Raw genomic sequence first — 26,411 nt, 5'->3', positions numbered from 1 at the left:
GTGTTTAAGGCCTTACGGGAGGCTGGGAGGGTGGGGGCAGTATGAATCTCCACAGGAAGTTTATTCCAGAATGCCAGGGCCACCACAAAGAAGGCTCTTCCTCTAGGCCCCACCAGACAGCATTGCCTGGTTGGCAGGACCTGGAGAAGGCCAACTCTGTGGGACCTGACCGGCTACTGGGATACATGCAGCAAAAGACAGTACAGTTAATAAAATAATAATAATAATAAATAATAATAATGCCTTTATTGGTGCAATTCAAAACAAAAATGCAAGACAATATGAATAGTATAGAGAATAATACTTATACAAGTAATTGGGAGGAAAACTAGTCATACGTGTCCATATGTATGTGAAGTGATTGCGATTGTGATTAGGAGTCTGACAGCCCATGGATAGAAGCTGTTTTTAAACCTGTTTGTCTAGCTGGCTATACTTCTGTGTCTTCTGCCCGATGGTAAAAGTGAAAAGAGACCCTGACCAGGGAGTGAATCATCGCTAAGTATCTTTCTTACTCTACTGAAATAGCAAGACCTGGAGATGTCATCCAGTGGTGTTAGTTGGCAACCAATGGATTCTTGTGCTGAATTAATCACTTTCTGTAGTGCCTTCCTGTCTGTGTATGCTTTTAAACCAGCATACCATACTATTATACAGTATGTGTTGTGTTGACCAACGCTGGTAATGATAGCTTCTGAGGAGGATGAGCCAGGCTCATCTTGGTACACTGGGCCAGTGGTTTTGCCAGCTGATGTAGAGAGAGTGTGGGAGAAATAGACCTGGATGAACCTGAAAGACCACCAGAGGTGGCAGATATGCCAATGACAGTAGGATCTGACTTAGAGGACGAGGAGGAAGACTATGAGCCTTTGTTGGATGCTCGCTTTAGAAGACTAAGAAAAAGACAAGAATGCTTGTATGTGAAAAGGAAGTACAGTGGTACCTCATCTTATGAACGCCTCTTCTAACAAACTTTTCGAGATACGAATCCGGTGTTTAAGATTTTTTTGCCTCTTCTTCCAAACTATTTTCACCTTACGAACCCAAGCCGCTGCTGCTGGGATGAAGGGGTTTGGGTTTTTTTTTCCTTTTTTGAAGAAAGAAAAGGGAGGGGCGGCTTGGAGGGGGGAAGAGTTTGCATTTTAAAAAGTAGGAGAACAGCATGCTTGCACAGGCACTGAAAGGGTGTCTTTTGAAGAAAGAAAAGGGAGGGGCGCCCCCCTTGCCTTTCTTCCTTCCCACTCACCCTTTAGCCTAGCCTTGCTTCTTCCACCCGCCCCCTTTAGCTGCTCCTCCCTGCCCTCTGTTCGCCTCCCTTCTAAAGTTTGGGATTTTCTTGAAGGATTTGCACGCATTATTTGCTTTTACATTGATTCCTATGGGAAACATTGTTTCATCTTACGAACTTTTCACCTTACGAACCTCCTCCTGGAACCAATTAAGTTCGTATCATGAGTTACCACTGTAGTATGTAGTTTACTAACTCTAGGGAATTGTTGACCACTCCCCATAGGTATTTAAGAGTGATCGCTGCAAAATTCAGGATGGAGTTCCAATGTTTTGTAATGGAGTCAGTTGATGTTTGGAGTCCCATCCATGTTAAACTAGCCAACTGTTATTTTTCTGCTAAAATCCTTGGAGTAAAAGTGCATTGTCTGCGGAGAATCTGGGAAGCTACAAATGTAAGTCAGTGAAATTGGAAACTCTTTAGCTCATAGAGGAATGCACAGTTAGCTTTGATTTTCAGCAGCAGCCTAGCCACCGGACTGTTATCCGTTAACTACCCTCGCTGAGAAACTGCCGAGATAAACTTGCATGCATGAATTTTGATTGTATAAATGATGCTTTCTATATAAAAAGATTGATTTGAAATATCAATGCATGCATTCCTCCTTGGTAGGCCCAGGATAGAACTTTCTATCATGGACTGATAGAAAGAGGTCATCAGCCATTGTTCTCCCTGATTTTTCCACAGGACTTTAAGTAAATGAAGTCTCTGTTGAGCCTTACTAACCATTAAGAATGTGTTGTTTTTCTTGACTAATGAGCACTCACAAAAATTTACAAGAGGAAACCCTCTCTGCACAGCCTTCCCCCATTGATATACAGTGGGGCAGGTTCCTCTCTGTGCTTCCAGAAATCCAGCACCATCTCCTTCGTCTTGTTAGTGTTTAGATGTAGGTTCAGAACCATCCAAAAATGCTTGGATGGATGCACGGCGAAGTAATCTGCTAGATACAATGACTGGCGTGGTTAAAATCCTTGGAGGAATGTTGTTAAATTTTAGTGACTATGCATAATAAGTCCATACTTCCGTGAGAATTAAAATTCTTAACAACCGGTCTACAATAATGAACATTGGAGAGATGTTTGCAGCCTATAAAAGCCACCTGCTCTTACAGGTGCTGGCACCAGCTGTTCTTCTAAGTGTATTGTGATTTTTTATTTTTTATTTTTAAAAGTGATTATCTCCCTCTTATACTGCAGTGAGATAATTAAGATGGTTGCAGAGGACAAGAGTAGGTAGATATACTACTGGTAATTAGGACATTCACGTCTTATATGCAGCAACTGGCTTTAACGTAAAGCCCTAAAGCATTTGTTCCCTGGAAAAATGGTTAGCGATGTCCAAGATTTTATTAGATGAGCTCAAGGCAGAGAGATACCTTAGAGCAGTGTTTTTCAACCAGTGTGCCGTGGCACACTAGTGTGCCGCGAGACATGGTCAGGTGTGCCGCGAAGCTCAGAGAGAGAAAGAAAACAAGAGAAAGAAAGAGCAAGAGAGAGAGAAAGAAAACAAGAGAGAAAGAAAGAGAGAGAAACAAAGAAAGAGAGAGAGAAAGAGAGAGAAAGAGAACAAGAGAGAAAGAAAGCAAAAGAGAGAGAGAAAGACAGAGGTAAGTAGGGAGGGAGAGAGAAAGAGCAGAAAAGAGGAAAGAAAGAAGAGAGAAAGAGGGATGGAGAGAGAGAAAAAAGAGGGAGAGAAAGAGGGAGAGAGAAATAGAGCGAAAGGGAGGAAGAGAGAATTTTTTTGTCCAAACTTTTTTTAGCCGCCCCCCCCCCCTCAATGTGCCCCATGGTTTTGTAAATGCAAAAAATGTGCCGCGGCTCAAAAAAGGTTGAAAATCAATGCCTTAGAGGACACTTTAGTCAGTGGAGCAAACTAACAAAAAAATATTCTGCCTGGAGCAAATACTTATTCCTTATTATAGTACTACCTTGGTTTGAGAAATTTAGCATCCAATGTACTTTCTGCATTACTTGTTCAGAGTGGTAACATCTATGATTCTTGATGTATTGTGAGTTGTCTTTTCATCATTTTGATTGAGAGTGCATGCATGCATGCATATATGTGTGTGTGTGTGTGTGTGTTTATGTGTGTGTCACATGTTTTTGCTGAATTTGAAAATTAAGGGAGACTAGAATAGATCTATTTCGGCCTTATTTTGGCCTCATCAGCTAGCCATACCCTCACTGGGACTTGAATATATATGCATGCATGATTGTGTGTGTTTGTGTAGGCATAAAAGTCACAATAGACAACTCTATTTTCTGGAGGGTATGTATGTTTGTATGTGTGTCTCTGTTTATTAATGGCACACTCATTTTCCAAATAATCATGTGGCCAAAAACCTTCTTCCCATTCCAAAAAAGGGGATGCCAGGAAGCTTTGGAGGATTTAAGGTTTCAAGAAATATGAAAGGATTAAAAAAAAGTGTAAAAAGGTCTGAACACACTTTATGTGCTCATCATATGTGTATATGATTGTTTGATTTCACCTGCAATTTCTGTATACCTTTGAATGCTACCCAATCATATGGAAAACTTGAAAATTCATGAAGTTATAATGTTGATATTACATTACATTACCTTACATTATGTTACAAGTCTATGGAGATTCCCAGTGATCCAGGATATTGTTGTCCCAAAGGTGCTTTTTTTGAAGGCAACTGGACTTAGTTTTTCTTTGAAGATGTTGCGCTTCTCATCCAAGAAGCTTCTTCAGTTCTGACTGAATGGTGGCGGATGGAAGGAATTATATTCCCTGAAGTCATCTGGCAATTAGCATTCTTTCTGAGAGCCCTTGAGGTCACTTGGAGGCCCTCGGGATCATCTGAATAATGCAAATGGGTGTAGAATCTTCTTGAAGAGTTTGGTGTGTTAGATAGTGTTACATTACATTACAGGATCATGGGTTGCCCGATGCCCAACAACCTGGGCAGAAAACTCAACAATCTTTTCAACAGGACATACCTTTCACTCTAATTTAAAGCTTTTAAGAGAATAACCAGGCCTTTCATAATTCCCTGAATGTCACTAGGCTTGGAGTCATACAGAAATCTGGGGGGATGTCATTCCAAAAGACAGATACACTGGTACCTCTACCTAAGACCACCTCTACTTACAAACCTTTCTAGATAAGAACCGTGTGTTCAAGATTTTTTTGCCTCTTCTGAAAAACCATTTTGCACTTACAAGCCCGAGCCTCCGAAACTGTAACCGGAAAAGGTGGGGAGAAGCCTCCATGGGGCCTCTCTAGGAATCTCCCGGGAAGAAACAGGGCCAGAAAAGACGGGGAGAAGCCTCCATGGGGCCTCTCTAGGAATCTCCCGGGAGGAAAGAGGGCCGGAAAAGGCGGGGAGAAGCCTCCGTGGGGCCCCTCTAGTAATCTCCTGGATGGAAACAAGGCCGGAAAAGGCAGGGAGAAGCCTCCCTGGGGCCTCTCAAGGAATCTCCTGGGAGGAAACAGGGCCGGAAAAGGCGAGAAAAAGCCTCCGTGGGGCCTCTCTAGGAATCTCCTGGGAGGAAACCGGGCCGGAAAAGGTAGGGAGAAGCCTCCGTGGGGCCTCTCTAGGAATCTCCTGGGAGGAAACAGGGCCTCCACCTTCCCTGTGGCTTCCCCAATCGCACACATTATTTGTTTTTACATTGATTCTTATGGAAAAAATTGCTTCTTCTTACAAACTTTTCTGTTTAAGTCACCGAATGAATTAAGTTCATAAGTAGAGGTACCACTGTATTGTGTTTCTCCTTTATTCCAGGGTTGCTTCTCTCCTTGATTAGTTTCCATCCATTGCTTCTTGTCTTGTCTCCAGGTGCTTTGGAAAATAGGTTGAACGTTATTATTATTTCATAACAGGCAGGCCTGTTTCTTTATAAGATGGTTGAGAATTTTCAGACCAATGTAGTCTGCAGTTTCCCAGTCATTTATTTTCTCATTTTTAAAAAAAACTACAGCAACAATATTAGCTCTACTTCAGTCATCTGACACTTTCCCAGTTCTCTCAGATTTCCCCAAAGATAATATATAAGGGTTTAGCGTGACCGTCAACTTGTTCCTTTCCTACCTTACAGTGCATTTCATTTGGCCCTGGAGATTTAAGGTCATTCTTCATATTTCTATCAAACTGAAGCTTATTCATGCATTCAGTATGATAAGTAGTTGCCTCTGAGGGATTTTTGGACATATGTAAGTCACACAGTGTGGCAATCTGACTTTCCCAGGCTAGAAAAATATCACCAGCTACACAACATGTTGCCGGGTTGAAAAGGGGGAAGAACAATGTTGACATAGCAGTCAAAACAAATCTGTTGTATTCATTGTTTCATCTCCACAAAGAACCGACAGGGAGAGAGAAGCAAAGGGAAGTAGGGATTGTGAACCTTTTGTGGGTTGTTATTATTATTTTTAAATCAAGATTTATTTATTTATTTATTCATTCATTCATTCATTCATTCATTTATTTATTTGATTTGTATGCCGCCCCTCTCCAAAGACCCCTGCCTCAGGCTGAGTAGCTAGGCGAATGGGTGCTGATCAGCTGTTGAGAAAAGAGGGGAGAGGAAATGGACCATCTGCAACACCTGTTGGTGCTTGTCTCCCTGCCACTTTCCGATACATTTTCCAGCTGATTCCACGTAAAACAATAAAAATGTCAAGTTTCTATAAGCAAAAAACGCTTTTGGGACAACCATGATCTACAGACTTTTAGCTATGCAATTTGGGATGAATCTCCGAATGCTGTGGGAATATGAATGGATTTCCAGAATAATTGCAGACCACAGCAACTATTAGCAGTACTCAGGTGACCTTGAGGACACAGATAAATCTCCAAATGCTTCAATGACCCTCAAAACAGTAAACAGTAAACAGTAATGGGCAGCCAAAAATTTTTACTGCCATACTGTGGGTGTGGCTTATTTTGTGGGTGTGGTTTGATGGTCATGTGACTGGGTAGGAGTGGCTTGCCGGCCATGTGACCAGGTGGGAGTAGCTTGAACGATCATCATCATTCAAGTGAACTGTTAAGTCCTCGACTTACAACCTCACCAGTGTCACTTGCTGGGGTGACAATTTGTTTTGCATTTCCTGCACTCTCCTTCCTGGATTGCCTCCCTGCCTCAGGCTGAGTAGCTAGGTGAATGGATGCAGATCAGCTGTTGAGAAAAGAGGGGAGAGGAAATGGACCCCCTGCAACACCTGTTGGTGCTTGTCTCCCTGCCACTTTCCGAGGAGGAGGATGGAAGGGGGGATGCTCAGCTAAAGATGGGCACACAGGTTCATTTTGCCCAGGTTCGCCTGGTACACCAGTTGCGGCCCTATCTGGACCGGGACTCACTGCTCACAGTTACCCATGCTCTCATCACCTTGAGGCTCGACTACTGTAATGCTCTCTACATGGGGCTACCTTTGAAAAGTGTTCGGAAACTTCAGATCGTGCAGAATGCAGCTGCGAGAGCTATTATGGGCTTCCCTAAATATGCGCATGTCACACCAACACTCCGCAGTCTGCATTCGTTGCCGATCAGTTTCCGGTCACAATTCAAAGTGTTGGTTATGACCTATAAAGCCCTTCATGGCACCAGACCAGATTATCTCCGGGACTGCCTTCTGCCGCACAATCCCAGCGACCAGTTAGGTCCCACAAAGTGGGCCTTCTCCGGGTCCCGTCAACTAAACAATGCCATTTGGCGGGACCCGGGGGAAGAGCCTTCTCTATGGCGGCCCCGGCCCTCTGGAACCAACTCCCCCCCAGAGATTAGAATAGCCCCCACCCTCCTTGCCTTTCATAAGCTCCTTAAAACCCACCTCTGCCACCAGGCATGGGGGGACTGAGATATTCTTTCCCCCTAGGCTTCTACAATTTATGCATGGTATGTTTGTATGTATGATTGGTTTTATAATAAGGGTTTTTAGCTGTTTTTAGTATTGGATTGTCACATGCTGTTTTTACCACTGTTGTTAGCCGCCCCGAGTTTACGGAGAGGGGCGGCATGCAAATCCAATAAATAAATAAATAAAAATAAAATTTCCACTGGTGGAACTGTGTTCCACCATGTCCTGCCTTCTGCCCACCCTTGTCTCCGTCCACCCACCTTTGTCTTAATGCTGACCTTCTTCATCCAAAGCACACTTAAGAAGCTCCTCGGCTGTGTTTTGGCTTGTAATGTGGTCCTGAGCACATGGGGAAGTAAAATTGCATGGTGGGATGCTTGCACGAATGCACACCTGGAACCCACCGCTGGCTCAAATCAGTAGAATTTGAATGCATCGACTTTTAGATTTCACTCGTAAAGCTTCATTCATCCTTAGAGAAACACACTTTCGTTCTGTATATTATATTATGCCACAGCACACCGAATGCTATTCATGGAATAATTGAGCCAGTTGGGGGGCACTGTTGATACATGTTTAGCACACTATGAGAGATTTACAGGTCAAACAAATTTGTTGATGCCACTGGGTTACGCTTTTAAAAACAAGGGTTAGAAAAATAAAGGAACATCACAGTGTAGTGTTTTTTCCAACACACACTGTGACTATGGAACAAGTTACATGCTGAAACATTAAGTCTTCCTGTGAATTCCCAGTGTTCTGAACCATCTCATCTATTTGTCATTAATATTTTTCCCCGGCTCAAACCAAAATCAGACAAAGGAATTTGATGTCTTCCAGATTGACAAGGCAATGTCAGCAAGTAACTAGAATCCTCCGTGTATTTATCTTTGAAGAGTTCTGGGCCATCTGCCAATAAGCCGAAGTATTTTAAATTCTGAACGCAAAATACATTTCTGCTGTTTGCTCGCAGAAAATGCTTATCCTTTCTTATGTGTAGTTAGTAATCCTCACTCCAAGACATCTGTTTTAAAATGATTTATATACGTATTTCTTAGATTTTAAGAACGGCAGATTCCAAAGGAATCCATAATTTTTTTAAAAAGTTAGAAGGATTAAAAGGATTCCCTAGGTATGCCTATGTTACACCAACACTCCACAGTCTGCATTGGTTGCCGATCAATTTCCGGTCACAATTCAAAGTGTTGGTTATGACCTATAAAGTCCTTCATGTCATCGGACCAGAATATCTCCAGGACCGCCTTCTGCCGCACGAATCCCAGCGACCGATTAGGTCCCACAGAGTGGGCCTTCTGCGGGTCCCGTCAACTAAACAATGTCGGTTGGCGGGCCCCAGGGGAAGAGCCTTCTCTGTGGCGGCCCCGACTCTCTGGAACCAGCTCCCCCCAGAGATTAGAACTGCCCCCACCCTCCTTGCCTTCCGTAAACTCCTTAAAACTCACCTCTGCCATCAGGCATGTGGGAATTGAGGCATCCCCCCCCCCCCCTGGGCCTATACAATTTATGTATGGTATGTTTGTGTGTATGTCTGCTTTAATAATGGGGTTTTTTAAATGTTTTAAAAATTTATTAGATTTGTTATGAATTGTTTTATTGTATGCTGTGAGCTGCCCCGAGTCTACGGAGAGGGGCGGCATACAAATCTAATAAATAAATAATAAATAAATAAATAAAAGAAACAATATATATGCCTCCAAAAATCAGACTGGTGGTAGGCTTCAAAATTTTTAGCAAGTGGTTCTCTGTCCAGTTGCTGGGTGAGCGTAGCCATGGTGGGCCTTGCTTAGTCCAGGGGTAGGCAAAGTTGGCTCTTCTATGACATGTGGACTTCAACTCCCAGAATTCCTGAGCTAGTGTGATTGGCTCAGGAATTCTGGGAGTTGAAGTCCATAAGTCATAGAAGAGCCAACTTTGCCTACCCCTGGCCTTCTGCACCACGGGGGGGGGGGGGGGTAGGGGGACGTTTTTGCTCTCTCCTGGCTCCAGAAGCTTTCTTTGAGCCTCCAGGAGAGCAAAAATGGCCCTCTCTAAATGGTTTGTAGAGTCCCCAACAATTTGGGTCTTCATTTTACCCACTTTGGAAGCATGGAAAGCTGAGTCAACTTGAGCCTGGTGAGATTTGAACTGCCAAATTGCAGGCTGCCAGCAGTCAGGAGAAGTAGCCCTTCAATACTGCACTCTACCCCTGCACCACTGAGGCTCACCAAAAGTCATTCCCAAATCTAGCAATTACCTCAGAGGTTCAGCTGTTGGCACACTGTTGTGGTTAGCTCTGGCCCAGCCCCTGCCCCAAGGAATGTGGATGTGGGGGAGACATCCACATGCCGCAGGCCTGTTTTCTCCCGGTGGAATCTGCTGATGAAGGCTCCTCTGACCAAGAAGACATGAGTGACAGGGAGGAGGAGAGTTTGGCAGACAGCCCAGAAGGAGATCAATTAGCTGTCTCCTTCTTGGATTCGGAACAAGAATTAATGATACAGCAACGCATGCCAAGAGGGATGCATAAACAGCAACAACTGAGAGATTATTATCAAAGAAAATGATGCCACCTGTGGTTGGGTGGGGCCGTGGTAATTAGTGAGGCTGCTATAAATAGCAGCCTGTGGGTTTGGCCATTGTGGAGGATTATCTGATCGTTGTGTTTTCCTGCCTGTCTTGCTGACTTCGACCTTTGTGTGTTGGTTTTTCTCCACTTTGAAACTAAAGCAGAGCAAAGTGTGTGTCACTTTGTGGAAGAAGAAAGACTGTGAATTGCCTCACAGCTGCAAGCTAAGTATCTCAGAACTGAAAAGGGACTTGTACAAATTACCAGGTTGTTTGGAGACAAGGGCTCTTTGCTATACAAAAAGAGGGCTTAGTTTATTTGAATTTCCGTTCTAAAGAACATTGTTTTGAATTTTCAAACGTGTCTGTGTGTCTGAAATTTGTACCTTTGAATTTTCAGGCGGTTACTACCAGAGAGCCTGACAGAACACACAGTAAACTAATTCTACATCTCAGTATTCACTTATGTTTCATTGAAACATTTCTCCAGCCCCAGCATTCCACCTTCAACAAATGCTCATGCTAACAAAATTAACTCATGATGAAAAATATGAGAACTTCTTATGTGTAGCTGTGGTTTAAAAAAGAGAGAGTTTAATTTAGGCCTGCTGATAGTGATAGCCTGAATTAAGTAATTGCGGAACAGCTCCTTCTGAGGTCTGCCACATTCTTCAAGTGCAGGTGACGTTTTTAATCAGGCACATTACCTAACTACTTCCATATATTTTATTTGTAGCTGTAGAGATGGATTATAATGGTCTACAGCATAATAATAAATAATGAAGAAGAGAGGCACCAAATGATTCTCTGGAAACCGTAGGTCACCACTAGAGAAAATTTACTCATCACACCTGTGAACTCTCTATTTACAAATTACTTCTGTGTGAATGTGTGCCTACAGAGAGGTGAGGTTGTTTATGTAGGCTTGCAGGGTGTAATCCAGCAAATAGGAGAGAAAGACAGAGAGGGGAAGGGGGAGAATTTCCCATCGCTACAAATTAAGAGAAAATGTGATGCTTGGTACCACCAATTTATCTCCAAGGCATAAACCCTTTCTTTTTTTAAAAAAACAAAACAGATAGGTGTTCTAAAAAGCCAGATTCTTTCTTGGCTTAAATCCATGGATATCACACAGAGGGACCCTTTGTGACAGCAGTAATTTCATTCTGCTGAGGGGGCTTGACCTTCTTCCTCTGAGGTAATTGACATGCCATGTTATATGAGCCATAGAATTCACTTCTTGTAAATGGTTGACATTCCATTCAAAAGCCCAGCCAGGGAGTGGGTCTCTTTAAGACCCAACCTTTTCACCTTGGATAGCAGTCTAGGTGAAGGGTCATATAAACACTCCTATGTGTTTACCTGCAGATACTTTACCTTTTCCAACGGATACTATGCAAACAAAAATAAGTACATGGTAAAAGAAAATAATTCGATTTCATTCATTTCAAGGGGTCCAAAGACGGGCTACAAAAATGGTCTTAAGCATAAAACGTATCAGAAAGACTTAATGAACTCAATCTATAGGACAGAAGGGAAAGGGGGGACATGATTGAAACATTTAAATATGTTTATATAGTTGGATAGAATAGAGTAGAAAAGAAAAAAGAATTGAACTAACGTCTAAGAACAATAATGAATCCATGAAAACAGAATTGTAACATATTAAGCTAATCCATTTTGTGTTTGTTTTATATTTGAAAGTTTGTCTGTATGTCTTGTTGTGTTTGTTCATTATTAAAATTAAAAAAAACATTTAAATATGTTAAAGGGTTAAATAAGGTTCAGGAGGGAAGTGTTTTTAATAGGAAAGTGAACACAAGAACAAGGGGACACAGTCTGAGGGGGAAAGATCAGAAGCAATGTGAAAGGACCGCCCTTTGCTTGCAGCGCCGCTGCGGTGTCCTTTCATGTAAAAATAAACATGTTTATTTTTATGTGAAAGGACCGCCCTTTCCTTGCAGCGCCACTGTGGCGTCCTTTTTCATAAAAATAGCAATGTTTATTTTTATGTGAAGACCTCCCTTTGAAGGAGCTGGGGAATCCCTCCCACTAAGAGATTCTGGGGGCGGAGCCTTGACGTCACCGGCAGGTTGCTAAGGACGCCAAGGTGATCACTTGGAATTGATCACCTTGGCGTCCTTAGCAACCTGCCGGTGACGTCAAAGCTTCGAATACCAAACACAACCCCGAACTTTGCCCGAAGTTTCAAAAAATTTCGTGTTCGTGTTCGGCATAACGAACACCACAAACTTCGGTATGGATGCAAATTATGCAGGTTCAGTTCGCCCATCACTACTTCTAACCTTTTAAGCTTTTACTTCCATAATTCCCAGCCAGCATTTCAAAGTAGAATCTATGGGACTTGTAATCTAATGATTCCCTGTCTGGGAAACTACCCATAAAGGTTAAAATTTCTCTTGGTGGGGTTGATGTTTAACCAGTAACTGATTGACACAACATTTGCATTTATTTCCAGTAACTCCTATAGCTTTTCAACATACTAAAAGAGCTTTATTTTAAATATACTGCTCAAAAATAAAGGGAACACTTAAATAACACTTCCTATATTCTCATTCCATATTCTCATGGAATACTTTGTTCTGTACAAAGTTGAATGTGCACAGCAGCATGTGAAATTGATTGTCAATCTGTGTTGCTTCCTAAGTGGACAGTTTGATTTCCCAGAAGCTTGATTTTAGTTGGGGGAAAGATCAAAGGCAACATGAGAAAATATTATTTTACTGAAAGAGTAGTAGATCCTTGGAACAAACTTCCAGCAGACGTGGTTGGGAAATCCACAGTAACTGAATTTAAACATGCCTGGGATAAACATATATCCATCCTAAGATAAAATACAGGAAATAGTAAAAGGGCAGACTAGATGGACCAAGAGGTCTTTTTCTGCCGTCAGTCTTCTATGTTTCTATGTTTCTACTTGGAGTTATATTGTCTTGCTTAAGTGTTCCCTTTAATTTTTTTCAGCAGGGTATTTATTTTGAAAAGAGATTTCATTGATATGCGTCTAAATTTTTCTAAGGAGATAATCCCCTTTCTCTTTCTCACTGATGTCATTTTAGAGCAGTGGCTGTTATGCCCTTCTTTACTTTTGCAATGTTTCAGTTACCAGCGCCCATAGCTTTTAAAACTGAGTTGGTCCACAATTAGTGACAATGAAAAATTAATCTCTCATTGAAAAGCTTTTCTTCCTCATAAGTAGAATTAGCCACAATGCGTAGACATGAAAGGCAGAGGATTTGAAGAGCCACAGAGCATCAAATTTCACCCATTAAGACGAATAATCAATAGTTTTCTATTCTCCTTTCTCTTTGCTATAAACACCAGATCTTGCTTTCAGTGCTTGAGTGCACTGGTAACTCCCATTGATTTTACGCTTAAATCTCAAAGAATATATACATCTTTCTGGAGATAGTGGCACTCTTGGGAAAATAGCAAATGGGACACATAAATTATTAAGCATTCATATATTTGATATCAGGATTTAATTATTCTTATAGCCCGGGCATCCATTACTACAATTAAAACATATCTGAATGTATTGAGAATTTTTACATTTGAGATCCTGCATCAGATTGCTGAAATGTAGTATGATCAGTGAGAAGATTAATGGCAGAAAAATATCTCACGGTCCATCTAGTCTGCCCTCATACTATTTCCTGTATTTTATCTTAGGATGGATATATGTTAATTCCAGGCATGTTTAAATTCAGTTACTGTGAATTTTACCAACCACGTCTGCTGGAAGTTTGTTCCAAGCATCTACTACTCTTTCAGTAAAATGATATTTTCTCACGTTGCTTCTGATCTTTCCCCCTACTAACCTCAGATTGTGCCCCCTTGTTCTTGTGTTCACTTTATATTAAAAACACTTCCCTTCTGAACCTTATTTAACCCTTTAACATATTTGAATGTTTCGATCATGTCCCCCCTTTCCCTTCTGTCCTCCAGACTATACAGATTGAGTTCACTAAGTCTTTCCTGACAGGTTTTATGCTTAATAATAATAATTTAATAATAAAAATTTATTAGATTTGTATGCCGGCCTTCTCTGAAGACTTGGGGTGGCTCACAACAATAATAATAACAGTATACAATGTAACAAATCTAATATTAAAAATTATCTAAAACCCATCATTTAAAAATCATACAACACAAGCATACCATACATAAACTATATCAGCCCAGGGGAGATGTCCCAATTCCCCCATGCCTGGCAATATAGGTGGGTCTTGCGCAATTTACAAAAGGCAAGGAGGGTGGGGGCAGTTCTGATCTCTGTGGGGAGTTGGTTCCAGAGGGCTGGGGCCATCACAGAGAAGACTCTTCCCCTGGGTCCCGCCAGATGACATTGTTTAGTTCACGGGACCTGGAGAAGGCCAACTTTGTGGGACCTTATTGGGCGCTGGGTTAGTGAGTTTGGTTAGACCTTCATTAGACAAAACCCGTTCAAAGATCGGCACAGCCATCAGATGGTGGTGGTGACCAAATTACAGTGTTCCCTCGATTTTCGTGGGAGATGCGTTCCGAGACCGCCCGCGAAAGTCGAATTTCCGCGAAGTAGAGATGCGGAAGTAAATACACTATTTTTGGCTATGAACAGTATCACAAGCCTTCCCTTAACACTTTAAACCCCTAAATTGCAATTTCCCATTCCCTTAGCAACCATTCAGATTATTCCTCACTGTGTTTATTTATTAAAGTTTATTTAAAAAATATTTATTAAAGGGTGACGAAAGTTTGGCGATGACATATGACATCATCGGGTGGGAAAAACCATGGTATAGGGGAAAAAACTGCAAAGTATTTTTAATTAATATTTTTGAAAAACCGTGGTATAGACTTTTCGCGAAGTTCGAACCCGTGAAAATCGAGGGAACACTGTATAATACAAATTAATTTAAGACAGAAATTAATGGATTCATTGGGTGGCAGGTATGTTATTCACAAGTCTGTCCTTTCTTTTTCCGTCCTCATTCCCTTTTGTCTGTTTCAGTTGATTTAGACAGGCTCAACGATGAGGCAAAGCGTTACAGCTGCACTCCAAGGAATTACTCTGTCAACGTTAGGGAGGAACTGAAGCAGAGCAATGCCGTCTTTTTCCCTCGCTGCCTCCTTGTCCAGCGCTGTGGAGGAAACTGTGGTTGTGGAACGGCAAATGGGAAATGCGCTTGTATGGCAGGAAGACTGGTGAAGAAGTATCACGAGGTATCTTGCTTTTTAATGTCATTTTTTAAAAGTGTATATACCTAAACTGCCAATGTCTTCTTTTTTTAACCTAAAGATAAGTATAGATAGTCCTCGACGTATGACCACAATTGAATCCCTAATTTATGTTGCTAAGCGAGACAGGTGTTAAGTGAGTTTTGCCCCAGTTTACAACATGTCAGCCCACAGTTGTTAAGTGAATGACTGCAATTGTTAAACAAGAAACATGATTTATTTATTTTATTTATTTATTGGATTTGTATACTTCCCCTCTCCGTAGACTCAGGGCGGCTAACAACAATGATAAAAACAGCATGTAACAATCCAATAATATAACAACTAAAAACCCTTATTATAAAACCAAACATACACACAAACATGCCATGCTTAACTTGTAATGGCCTAGGGGGAAGGAATATCTCAATTCCCCCATGCCTGGCGGTATAAGTGAGTCTTGACTAGTTTACGAAAGACAGGGAGGGTGGGGGCAGTTCTAATCTTTGGGGGGAGTTGGTTCCAGAAGGCCGGGGCCGCCACAGAGAAGGTTCCGGAGATAATCTGGTCCAATGCCATGTAGGGCTTTAAAGGCATGGCCAACACTTTGAATTGTGACCGGAAACTGATCGGCAGCCAATGCAAGCCACAGAGTGTTGAAGAAATGTGGGCGAATCTTGGAAGCCCCACGATGGCTGCGTTCTGCACGATCTGATGTTTCCAAACACTTTTCAAAGGTAGCCCCATGTAGAGAGCATTGCAGTAATCGAACCTTGAGGTGATGAGGGCATGAGTGACTGTGAGCAAGGACTCCCTGTCCAAATAGGGCCGCAACTAGTGCACCAGGTGAACCTGGGTAAATGCCCTCCTCGCCACAGCCGAAAGATGATGTTCCAATGTCAGCTGTAGATCGAGGAGGACGCCCAAGTTGCGAACCCTCTCTGAGGGGGGTCAATGATTCTCCCCCCAGGGTAATGGACGGAGAGATGGAATTGTCCTTGGGAGGCAAGACCCACAGCCACTCCGTCTTGTCTGGGTTGAGTTTGAGTTTGTTGACCCCCATCCAGGCCCCAACAGCCTCCAGGCACTGGCACATCACTTCCACTGCTTCGTTTACTGGACATGATTGCTATGCGATTCTGTTTTTCCTGTCAACTTGGCTAGTCAGAAGCTTGCAAATGTGATCATGTGAACTTGTGACAATACAGCCGTCATAAATGTGAACCATTTGCTAGTTAAAAGGAACGAGATGGGAGAATTTAGAGAAATAAAAGAAGCAGTGATAGAAAAAGCTTAGGCGGTAATAGTCCTAGGCTGGAAGAATGCAACAAAATGGACAATACAAAGCTGGTATCAGTATATGGTGGATCATATTCAATTTGAGATTATGGGTAAAAGGATGAATTCGCTCAATGAAACTAATCTGCGGAAATTGATGGGATCATGGGACAAGGTAAGAGGACATGTGGTTAGTAGAATTTGAGACCAAGGTACGAAGAATAAATTAGAATTACTTTATAATATGTAAATAGATATATTGCTCTTGAGTTAAAATAGTACAGTGGTACCTCGGTTCTCGACCACAATTCGTTCCAGAAGTGTGGTTGAGAACCGATTTGGTTGAGTACCGAATTAATTTATCCCATAGGAAATAATGGAAATGGATTTAATTGGTTCCCAGCCCCTGATGACTCACTGGGAACCAATTAAATCTATTTTCTTTATTTCCTATGGGTTCTGATTGGCTGAAGATACATATTTTCTTCCTATCTAGAATTCTGGCATCACTGTTCACTGCACTAAAATTTACTAATGGCAGTCAAGCTGGACATGTCCCATAAATATATCTCTAAAGACAAAACCACTATGGATTTTTAGGCCAAAGCACTGTGCCATCTGATTCAGTGTTTCCCTTAAAAGAAAAAAAATCTTGAGGAATGCAACCATTTAAATAATGGAATGAGGTCAAGATAGGGTCTTATGTCAAGAGAAGGTATAATTGGGGTTAGCAGGTCATTCTGACACTGTTGTAAATTGCAGGCAAAGAGTGGCTATTTGTCCCCCTCATGAGATAAAGCGTGAGAAAATGTCTCTTTGGTTCTAGGTTCATTGGAGTAATAATGTAAGGCAGTGATGGCGAGCCTTTTTTCCCTCTTTCGAAAGAGTGTGTGTTTGCGCTATTGTGCATGCGCAAGTGCCCACACTCATAATTTAATGCCTGGGGAGGGCAAAACTAGTTTCCCCAACCTCCTGGAGTCCTTCTGGAGGTCAGAAATGGCCTCTTTCCCAACTTCTGGTGGGCCCAGTAGGCTCGTGTTTCGCCCTCCCCAGGCTCCAAAAGCTTCCCTGGAGCTGGGGGAGGGTAAAAACACCCTCTCTCATCTCCCCGGGAGGCTCTCTGGAAGCCAAAAACGCCCTCCCAGAGCCTCTGTGCGAGCCAAAAATCAGCTGACTAGCACACACATGGACGTTGGAGCTATGGCTCACATGCCAGCATATAGAATAGAATAGAATAGAATAGAATTTTATTGGCCAAGTGTGATTGGACACACAAGGAATCTGCATATGCTCTCAGAGCACATAAAATAAAATATACATTTGTCAAGAATCATGTGGTAAGACACTTAATGGTTGTCATAGGGGTCAAATAAGCAATGAAGAAGCAATATTAATAAAAACCTTAGGATATAAGCAACAAGTTACAGTCATACAGTCAACATGGGAGGAAATGGGTGATGAGAAAAACTAGTAGAATAGAAGTGCAGATTTAGTAGAAAGTCTGTCAGTGTTGAGGGAATTATTTGTTTAGTAGAGTGATGGCGTTCGGAAAAAAACTGTTCTTGTGTCTAGTTGTCTTGGTGTGCAGTGCTCTGTAGTTCTACATGGCTCTACATGCCACCTATGGCACTCGTGCCATAGGTTCACCATCACTGGTGTAAGGGAAGAATGTATTGAATCAGTTGTCTCCTAGTCTTGCTTCTGGGTCTTTAGCAGGGATGGATTAATGGGGGATGCGGGAGGGCATTTTTACCCTCCTCTGGCTCCAGGGAAGCCTTTGGAGCCTGGGGAGGCTGAAACATGAGCCTACTGGGCCCACCAGAAGTTGGGAAACAGACCATTTCTATCCTTTCCATTGTTTCGCCCTCCCCAGGCATTGAATTGTGGCCGTAGGCACTCACGCATGCACAATGGCGTGCGCACACACTCTTTCGGCACCTGAGGGAAAAAAGATTTGCCATCCCTGAGCTAGAAGGTTCCTACATGTTCTAATTACCGTCTGATTCCTTTTTTTTAATCTAACCAGGTGCTGAGATTTATCCCTGAAGCAGGTCATCTCAGGAGGAGGGGCAAAACCAAGCACAATATGGCACTGATCGATATTCAACTGGAGCATCACGACCGCTGCGACTGTGTCTGCAGTGCAAGGCCACCGCGATAAAAGCCGAGCGTCTGGTTTTATGCGCAACTTAAATGGGCCTCTTTCTCTTGGGAGGAGGAGCTGTCCGTGCTGATTTGCCCAGCGACCACCGAACTATGCTAAAAGCCCGCCTCCGTAGCCTTTTGATTTGAAGTGCTAAAATGCCAATGGCAGCTTACCCTTAATAAAGCCGATTGACAACTCTGAATGCAAATCTGGGATTGAGTTTAGAAAGCAAATGAACTCGAGGGCTGGATGTTTTTAGGCCTACGATGAAAACTGAGCTGCATGATGGCAGCACTCTTTTGGCTATGTTCCTAGCTGGCTTTTACAATTCTTCATGCGTGCATGTACTCACAATACTTTTGCACAAAACCCTTTGCACGAACACACTTAAGCACACTTACAGTCCAATTTAAGGGGAAGAAATAAACCCTGTAGGGGCAAAATGGCTAATTTAGCCAAATTAGCCAAATGGCTAATTTATAGACAGCCACCAATACATACAGGTATATTAGGTTTACAAAACCCTGGTGCTGCAGTAGAAGTATAAAAGTAGCAATAGTATCTAGCATCTAGCCATGCAGGCATTATACCTATATACACACATTACAACAGTTCAACCACAGCAAGCAAGGTTGAACATTAAGCAAGCTGGCTCTAAGGCTGTTAGAGTTCACATAGGTAGTCCTTGATTTATGACCACAGTTGGGACCAGAACTTCCTTTACTAAGCAATACAGTCATTAAATGATTTGTCATGTTATTGTACCTCATTTTCATGATCTTTTTTGCCATGGTCAGTAAAAAGCAGTCTTTAAGTGAATTTGGCTTTATTCCTTGGCTTTGCTCATCAGAAGCCAGCTGGGGAAATTTCAGATGGGAATCACATGACTCCAGGATGCTGCAACCATTGTTAATATACTGCTCAAAAAAAATAAAGGGAACACTCAAATAACACATCCTAGATCTGAATGAATTAAATATTCTCATTGAATACTTTGTTCTGTACAAAGTTGAACATGCACAGCAGCATGTGAAATTGATTGTGAATCAGTGGTGCTTCCTAAGTGGACAGTTTGATTTCAGAGGTTTGATTTACTTGGAGTTATATTTAAGTGTTCCCTTTATTATTATTTTTTGAACAGTGTACATGCCAGTTGCAAATCTCCTGAATTATGGTCACGTGACCACAAGGATACTGCGGCAGTCATAAGTGTTTGGACCATTCATTAAGTCATTGGGGTTTTTTTCAGCACCATCATAACTTTGAATGGTCACTAAATGGATGTTTGTAAGTCAAGGACTTTCTGTATATCATCTGGTTATTTATATAGATTTATGAATCGTTCTTCCCTTAGCTGGCCTTGTTCTCTCAAAATATAGTTGTCAAAATACCATACTGATATTCATTCAAATTATCACCTTTCATGGGTTGTAAAGTTGCCCCCAAATATTTCAGAATATTTTTAGAATAGAATCAATCTATTCTCAAGAGCTGTACTCCTCTTCGGGAAATAGTCTAAAGGTCTATATACTTTCCATTTTGAAGTTTCAGGGGGGGAAACCTTCATAATATTGTTGCTATCCAGATCCTGAAGCCAACCACAACAGAAAGATTCTTCCCCAGCCTTGTAAATAAACACATATTTTGCGTTTTGACAATATTTCCCAAACCAGTTCCTTCCAGATGTATTAGAATCAAATTAAGAATCCTGGAAGTAGCTCGATACATATGGAGAACTTGGAGGAGAAAGGCAGCACTGAACCCCTGAACACATGCTTGGGCTGAAAGAAAGTGATATACTCAATCACCTAATTCAGTGGTTATAGCTTTGACAAGCTCTTCACTTCTGAATTTCATGCCAATCTGATTTAGACAAACCAAGTAGTGTGTGCATTATTTTTTCCTCCAAATGCAATAGCTTGAGTTCAAAATGGACTGTTCCATCCTACGAGGGCTGTTTCAAACCGATAATATTTGTGAATTATAATTAGAACAGCTTGCTGGGAGCCTAAAATAATGTCTCTTGATTTCAAAACACATTTCAAACCGACACTTTGCCCATTCCTAAGAACAAGAACACAGAATTCTAGACATAAAGAAGCAAGGCATCTAACTAAAAATACAAATAAAATGTATCTCGTTTAGTGAGAGCCACCAGCAGATCCAAAAAGTTGGAGCTGGGATTTCTTGTTTTTCTCTCTTTCCTGCACTCCCGTTTTATGTAATATTTTATCTGCCATTGTCTTCAAACTGGATCTAATTCTAATAAACTTGTCATTCAAATAACAATGCTTGCCATTCATATAACCTTTCCCAAACTGGATTCCTCTAGTTACTCTGGGCTATAATCTCTAGACAGAATTTGAGCCATAAATTGTAGCCCAAACTGTCAAAAGTAGCTGGAACAGGAACTATAGTGAATACATGTAAAAGACAGAAGATTGGTATACAAGTAAACTTTGACTTACATCACAATTGCGCCCAAAACTTCCACTGCTAAGCAAGATAGTTGTTAAGTGAGTTTTGTTCCCATTTTACAACCTTTCTTGCCACACTTGTTAAGTGAATCAATGCAGTTTTTCAGTTAGTAACCCAGTTAGTAGGCAAATCTGGCTCCCCTGTTTATTATGCTAGTCAGAACGTCATACAATGTGACACGGACACTGCAACCATTATAAATATGAATCAGTTGCCAAGCATCTCAATTTCAATCACGTGACCATGGACGAAATGTTCCTTAAGTATGAAAGGGATTGTAAGTCCTTTTTTTTCAGTGTCGCCATAACTTTGAATTGTTGTAAGGGAAGATTTAACTGTATAGCTCTTGAGAGTTCAAAAATGCTTCATCTGCTTTTTCTGTAAAGCTGTGGAAGGTTTCAAGTCTGAAGTCAATAAGATGCTTCAAAGCACACAAGAATGAAAGCATGTACCTGGCATCTTTTTGCCTTGGAATAGGAAGTGCTGCATAATATTATTTAGCTGCAATCTTCACAATAATTGGCAAATCAATATTTGTACGCTTCAAAGGCACCTTATAGCTGATATAGCATTTCCACAACAAAGGGGAGATCCGTACCAATGGCTTCCAGTTATGCCTTCTGATGGGCAGATTTAAAAATCAGTATAATTTTAAGTATATACAGAATGCAATATTCTTCACATTACACAAAACAGTATTAGTTAACTGCCATCAGTAGTAGTTCCCGTGGCTGGCTGTAATTTCCTGGGACTTTAGAAAAAAAGAGAGAGAGAGAGAATAATTGGAATTGTATTTTGAATAAGTAATTTATTGCCTTGAGCCTTACTTAGTTTTACAAAATAAATGTTTATTGGATTCATACAATATTAATAGCATTCATTTAGTTCCTGGCTGTTGGTAAAGGATTTGAAAAACTACAGGGTGGTTTCCTGTGGCTTTGAACCTCTAACAGGAAAGTTCTTTGATTGACTACATTTTCCAGTTATTTTGTACGTGCATGTGTTTTGTACTTTTTAAATGGACACATATACTAACTCCTTTCTTGTCTGAGATGTCTAAATAAAACTGTAAGGCTTGGTTAAGAGAACTGAATGTTTGATTTTAAATGTAAAGGAGAAAATGGGTACAAGGGTTCTCTTGATAAAACTACACTTTATTTTTCTCTATTGTTTTCTGATTCCATGGTTAAAGGAAGAAAAAAATGTTTTACAATAGCATTTCATGTATAAAACTAAATTTAGCTTCTTATTGGGTCATATTGTGAATTTCCAAACCACTATTATTCTGCTATTCTCTAAGTTTTATTAAGCTGAATGTTTTATCTGCTTTCTTGTTAACTTCATCAAATTCTTCCTGAAATACAGCTTTTGAAGAAGTCATAACTTCCTAGTATAATGAAACACTGGAGAATATAAATATTTCTTCTGTGTTTCTTTGTTTTCCTTTGTTTCTATGAAATCTGCTTAGCTTAAAGGTAACTCAGTTACCTTTTGAGGCACTTAAGTCAGTACACAAATTTTATTTTAAAGGAGTAGTTATTAAGTCAAAAATGCATTAAGCCTTATCTTTTAAAGAGATTATTCGCTAAATACCTTGGTCAACATTTCCCACATTTTCATATGAAAACTGAGAAAATGACATATTGAACTAGTTCCTTTATCAGCTGTAATGGAAATTATTAACTAAACCATAGTTAATAGTTTAGTTAAAAGCAGTTGTTTAGTTAACTAAACTATTGCTGTTGCCATTTACCTGGATTGTGAATTTGATGTAGCTTGACTAGAGTTTTGAATCTTGACACTGCTTCAAATAAACATAATTATGGAATTACCCATTTTAAAGTAGAAGCATTCAGTAAATAAAAGCAGGCCAAATATTACAAACTAGTCCTTAATTAATTACTGTCTTTCAGTAACATTCCTGGCAACTTCAGCATGCTGACATTGGTCTAGTAAAACAGCCATGTGGTGCAGTGCACTGAATCTACTACAATTTGACATTTGAACACAACTGTTAATATTACAATCATTTCTTTCTTAACTAAGCCATGTTTGGAGCTAAAGAGAGGAAGGGGGAGAATTCAATCCATTGACCATTTGATTCATTTCCCAACAGATAGAAAAACCCATTTACTCTCAAATATTAAACAAATTTGAGAAATATAATAGTCAAATGCATGTGTCCAAGGAGAGGGAAAATGGAAAAATATGTCTTGCAATTTCATAATCCAAGCCTTTTTACGATATTGAACAGGTTTAGGTTAGGTTTAGGTTTATTGGATTTATATGCCGCCCCTCTCCGCAAAGTCGGGGCGGCTCACAACAATAATAAAAAAACAGTACAGTACATAATACCAAATCCAATGCCCACCCATCTAGTTGCAATTTAAATTAATAATCTCATAAAAACAGTATATATAAAAAACAGGCACACAGTCAATCAATCAACAAAACAACATGGGCAAGGGGGAGGTGTTTTAGTTCCCCCATGCCTGACGGCAAAGGTGGGTCTTAAGGAGTTTACGAAAGGCAGGGAGGGTGGGGGCAATCCTAATCTCAGGGGGGAGCTGGTTCCAGAGGGTCGGGCCCCCCACAGAGAAGGCTCTTCCCCTGGGTCCCGCCAGATGACATTGTTTAGTCGACAGGACCCGGAGAAGGCCAACTCTGTGGGACCTAACCGGTCGCTGGATTTGTGTGGCAGGAGGCGGTCCCGAAGATATTCTGGTCCGGTGCCATGAAGGGCTTTATAGGTCATAACCAACACTTTGAATTGTGACCGGAAACTGATCGGCAGCCAATGCAGACTGCGGAGTGTTGGAGTGATATGGGCATACTTGGAGAAGCCCATAATTGCTCTCGCAGCTGCATTCTGCACGATCTGAAGTTTCCGAACACTTTTCAAAGGTAGCCCCATGTAGAGAGCGTTACAGTAGTCGAGCCTCGAGGTGATGAGGGCATGAGTGACTGTGAGCAATGACTCCCGGTCCAAATAGGGCCGCAACTGGCGCACCAGGCGAACCTGGGCAAACGCCCCCCTCGCCACAGCTGAAAGGTGTTTTTCTAATGTGAGCTGTGGATCGAGGAGGACGCCCAAGTTGCGGACCCTCTCTGAGGGGGTCAATAATTCCCCCCCCAGGGTAATGGACGGACAGATAGAATTGTCCTTGGGAGGCAAAACCCACAGCCACTCCGTCTTGTCTGGGTTGAGTTTGAGTTTGTTGACACCCATCCAGGCCCCAACAGCCTCCAGGCACCGGCACATCACTTCCACTGCTTCGTTGACTGACATATACCAAGGATGCTTTTTCAAAAGGCAACTGATTTTTCATAGTTTTTGCTTTGAGGATGTTTTGCTTCTCATCCAAGAAGCTTCTTCAGAAGCATTCTTCGATTAGATGTGAAAGGTCTTCAAGCAAACACAAAGAAAGTCCAGTTGCCTTTTGAAAAAGCACCTTTGTGACAACCATGACCTGGATGATTGAGAATCTCTGTAGACCCAGCCAGAAAAAAAGACTTTTAGTATCATGATATCATTGTGCATGTTTCATTAATCTGATGAAAACTCTAAATATAGTTGATGTATTAGGTCAACTGACTGATTATATGACAGTGCTTTCTAAGTATCTTGCCGTACTAAATGTACAAAGCAAACAAGATATTTAAAATAAAGAACAGGAAATGGGAGGAAACACCCAGTAGAAAGTAATTCCTGGTGGAGAGGAAAATATTGATATTACAGTGATACCTTGTCTTACAAACTTAATTGGCTCCAGGACGAGGTTCTTAAGCTGAAACGTTTGTAAGACAAAACAATGTTTCCCATAGGAATCAATGGAAAAGTGATTAATGCATGCAAGCCCAAAATCCACCCCTTTTGCCAGCTGAAGCACCCATTTTTGCACTGCTGGGATTCTCCCGAGGCTCCCCTCCACGGGAAACCCCACCTCCAGACTTCCGTTGCCAGCAAAGTGCTCATTTTTGCAATGCTGGGATTCCCCTGCAGCATCACAGAAACATGGAAGTCCGGAGGTGGTGTTTCCCATGGAGGGGAGCCTCAGGGGAATCCCAGCAACGCAAAAACGGGTGCTTCGCTGGCAACGGAAGTCCAGAGGCGGAGCATCCCAGCGGCGGTGGTGGGTTTGTAAGGTGAAAATAGTTTGTAAGAAGAGGCAAAAAAAATCTTAAACCCCAGGTTTGTATTTCGAAAAGTTTGTATGACCAGGCGTTTGTAAGACGAGGTATCACTGTATATGAATGAATGTTACCAACAATAACAAAACAGTTTTCAGAGAAATAGGATGGTTAGAATCCCCATCATCACAATAATCCCAAGAAAGAGTTGGGATTGTATAAATATGTATATATGGGCTTCGTCACAGATATTGTGCCTATGTTCCAGGACACTACATTGTACACTACAACTACACTACAAATTAGCCCGCATCCTTAGGGAAATCAAGAATCGTTAACGTAAGTAAGGGAAAGTAACATTAGCAAAATGCAGAGTGTAGCTTGCTCCAATGTCTCTCTCTTGTGTCAACGTATTATGTCCATAAGAGCCGTGCAATGGTTAGAATGTAGAACTGCAGGGTACTTCTGTTGACTGACGTCTGACTGCAATTTGACAGTTCGAATCTCACCAGGCTCAAGATTCATTCAGCCTTCCATCCTTCCAAGATCAGTAAAATGAAGAGCCAGAATTTGGGGACAATATGTTGACTCTGTAAACTGCTTAGGGAGGGCTGTAAAGCACTGGGAAGCGCCATATAAGTCTAACAATTGCTAGTGCTATATTAGCATAGACTACACACACACACACACACACACATACACTGCTCAAAAAAATAAAGGGAACACTCAAAGAACACATACTAGATCTGAATGAATGAAATATTTTCATTGAATACTTTGTTCTGTACAAAGTTGAATGTGCTGACAACCTGTGAAATTGATTGTCAATCAGTGTTGCTTCCTAAGTGGACAGTTTGATAGTGAGATCCTATTTTATACTCAATACCTAGAGATCTCTAAATATTCCCAAACTAGCAGCATATTGTGTTGTGCTAACTCAGAATACTGTATCCACTTGATCTTCTTCTATGCCGTTTGAATCCTGTTATTTTGGAGGATTGCATTTTCAAAAAAGCAATACTGTGGTTTATACAGAGTTGATAAGAGAAATTGATAGCCCAGAAATGAAAATGGATAATCCCACTGAAAATATTGGGCATATGTTTTCATCACAATCCTCTTAAAAGTTTTTCTGCACCCCTGCTGGAGCTGTATAAAAGCAAAGTAAACAATGCGATGTGTACTGAGATTATGAAGTATTCTGTCTCTCTTTTTGTGTGTGTGTGTCTTTTTTTATATATTAGATCTCTTGTACAAATGCAATTTTCAATGCTTCTGGAAATACAATTGGGGGGGAAATCACTGTAATCTTGGTAGAAGCAAACTTGCTATCTTGTGCAATTTATATATGTATTGTTGTTTTTGTTATTGTATCCCTAAAATGCTGCCTTTTATAGAGTGAACACTTTAGCAGTACAACATATATAATTGTGTTTTAAAGTCAATTACAAATAAACAAGCTTTTGAAGGAAGAAT

General features: G+C 41.2%; 1 protein-coding gene across 2 annotated transcripts in view; it reads left to right on the top strand.

Annotated features, from left to right (window-relative positions):
* Positions 1-20,612, top strand: part of PDGFD (platelet derived growth factor D) — a 203,267-nt gene extending 182,655 nt beyond the window's left edge. Inside the window, exons 6-7 of one of the 2 annotated variants that reach the window (XM_070749694.1) lie at positions 14,697-14,908; positions 18,207-20,612. In XM_070749694.1, coding sequence (XP_070605795.1) covers positions 14,697-14,908; positions 18,207-18,341 — 347 coding nt within the window. In that variant the 3' untranslated portion in view covers positions 18,342-20,612. The remainder of the gene's footprint in view (positions 1-14,696; positions 14,909-18,206) is intronic. The other variant, XM_070749695.1, reaches the window with a different exon arrangement.
* Positions 20,613-26,411: the final 5,799 nt, after the last annotated feature.

Source organism: Erythrolamprus reginae, chromosome 4, assembly GCF_031021105.1.
Source record: "Erythrolamprus reginae isolate rEryReg1 chromosome 4, rEryReg1.hap1, whole genome shotgun sequence".
In the NCBI taxonomy this organism is placed as follows: Eukaryota; Metazoa; Chordata; class Lepidosauria; order Squamata; family Dipsadidae; genus Erythrolamprus; species Erythrolamprus reginae.
The sequence above is the reverse complement of the archived record's forward strand: the minus strand, read 5'-3'. Positions and strand labels throughout refer to the sequence as shown.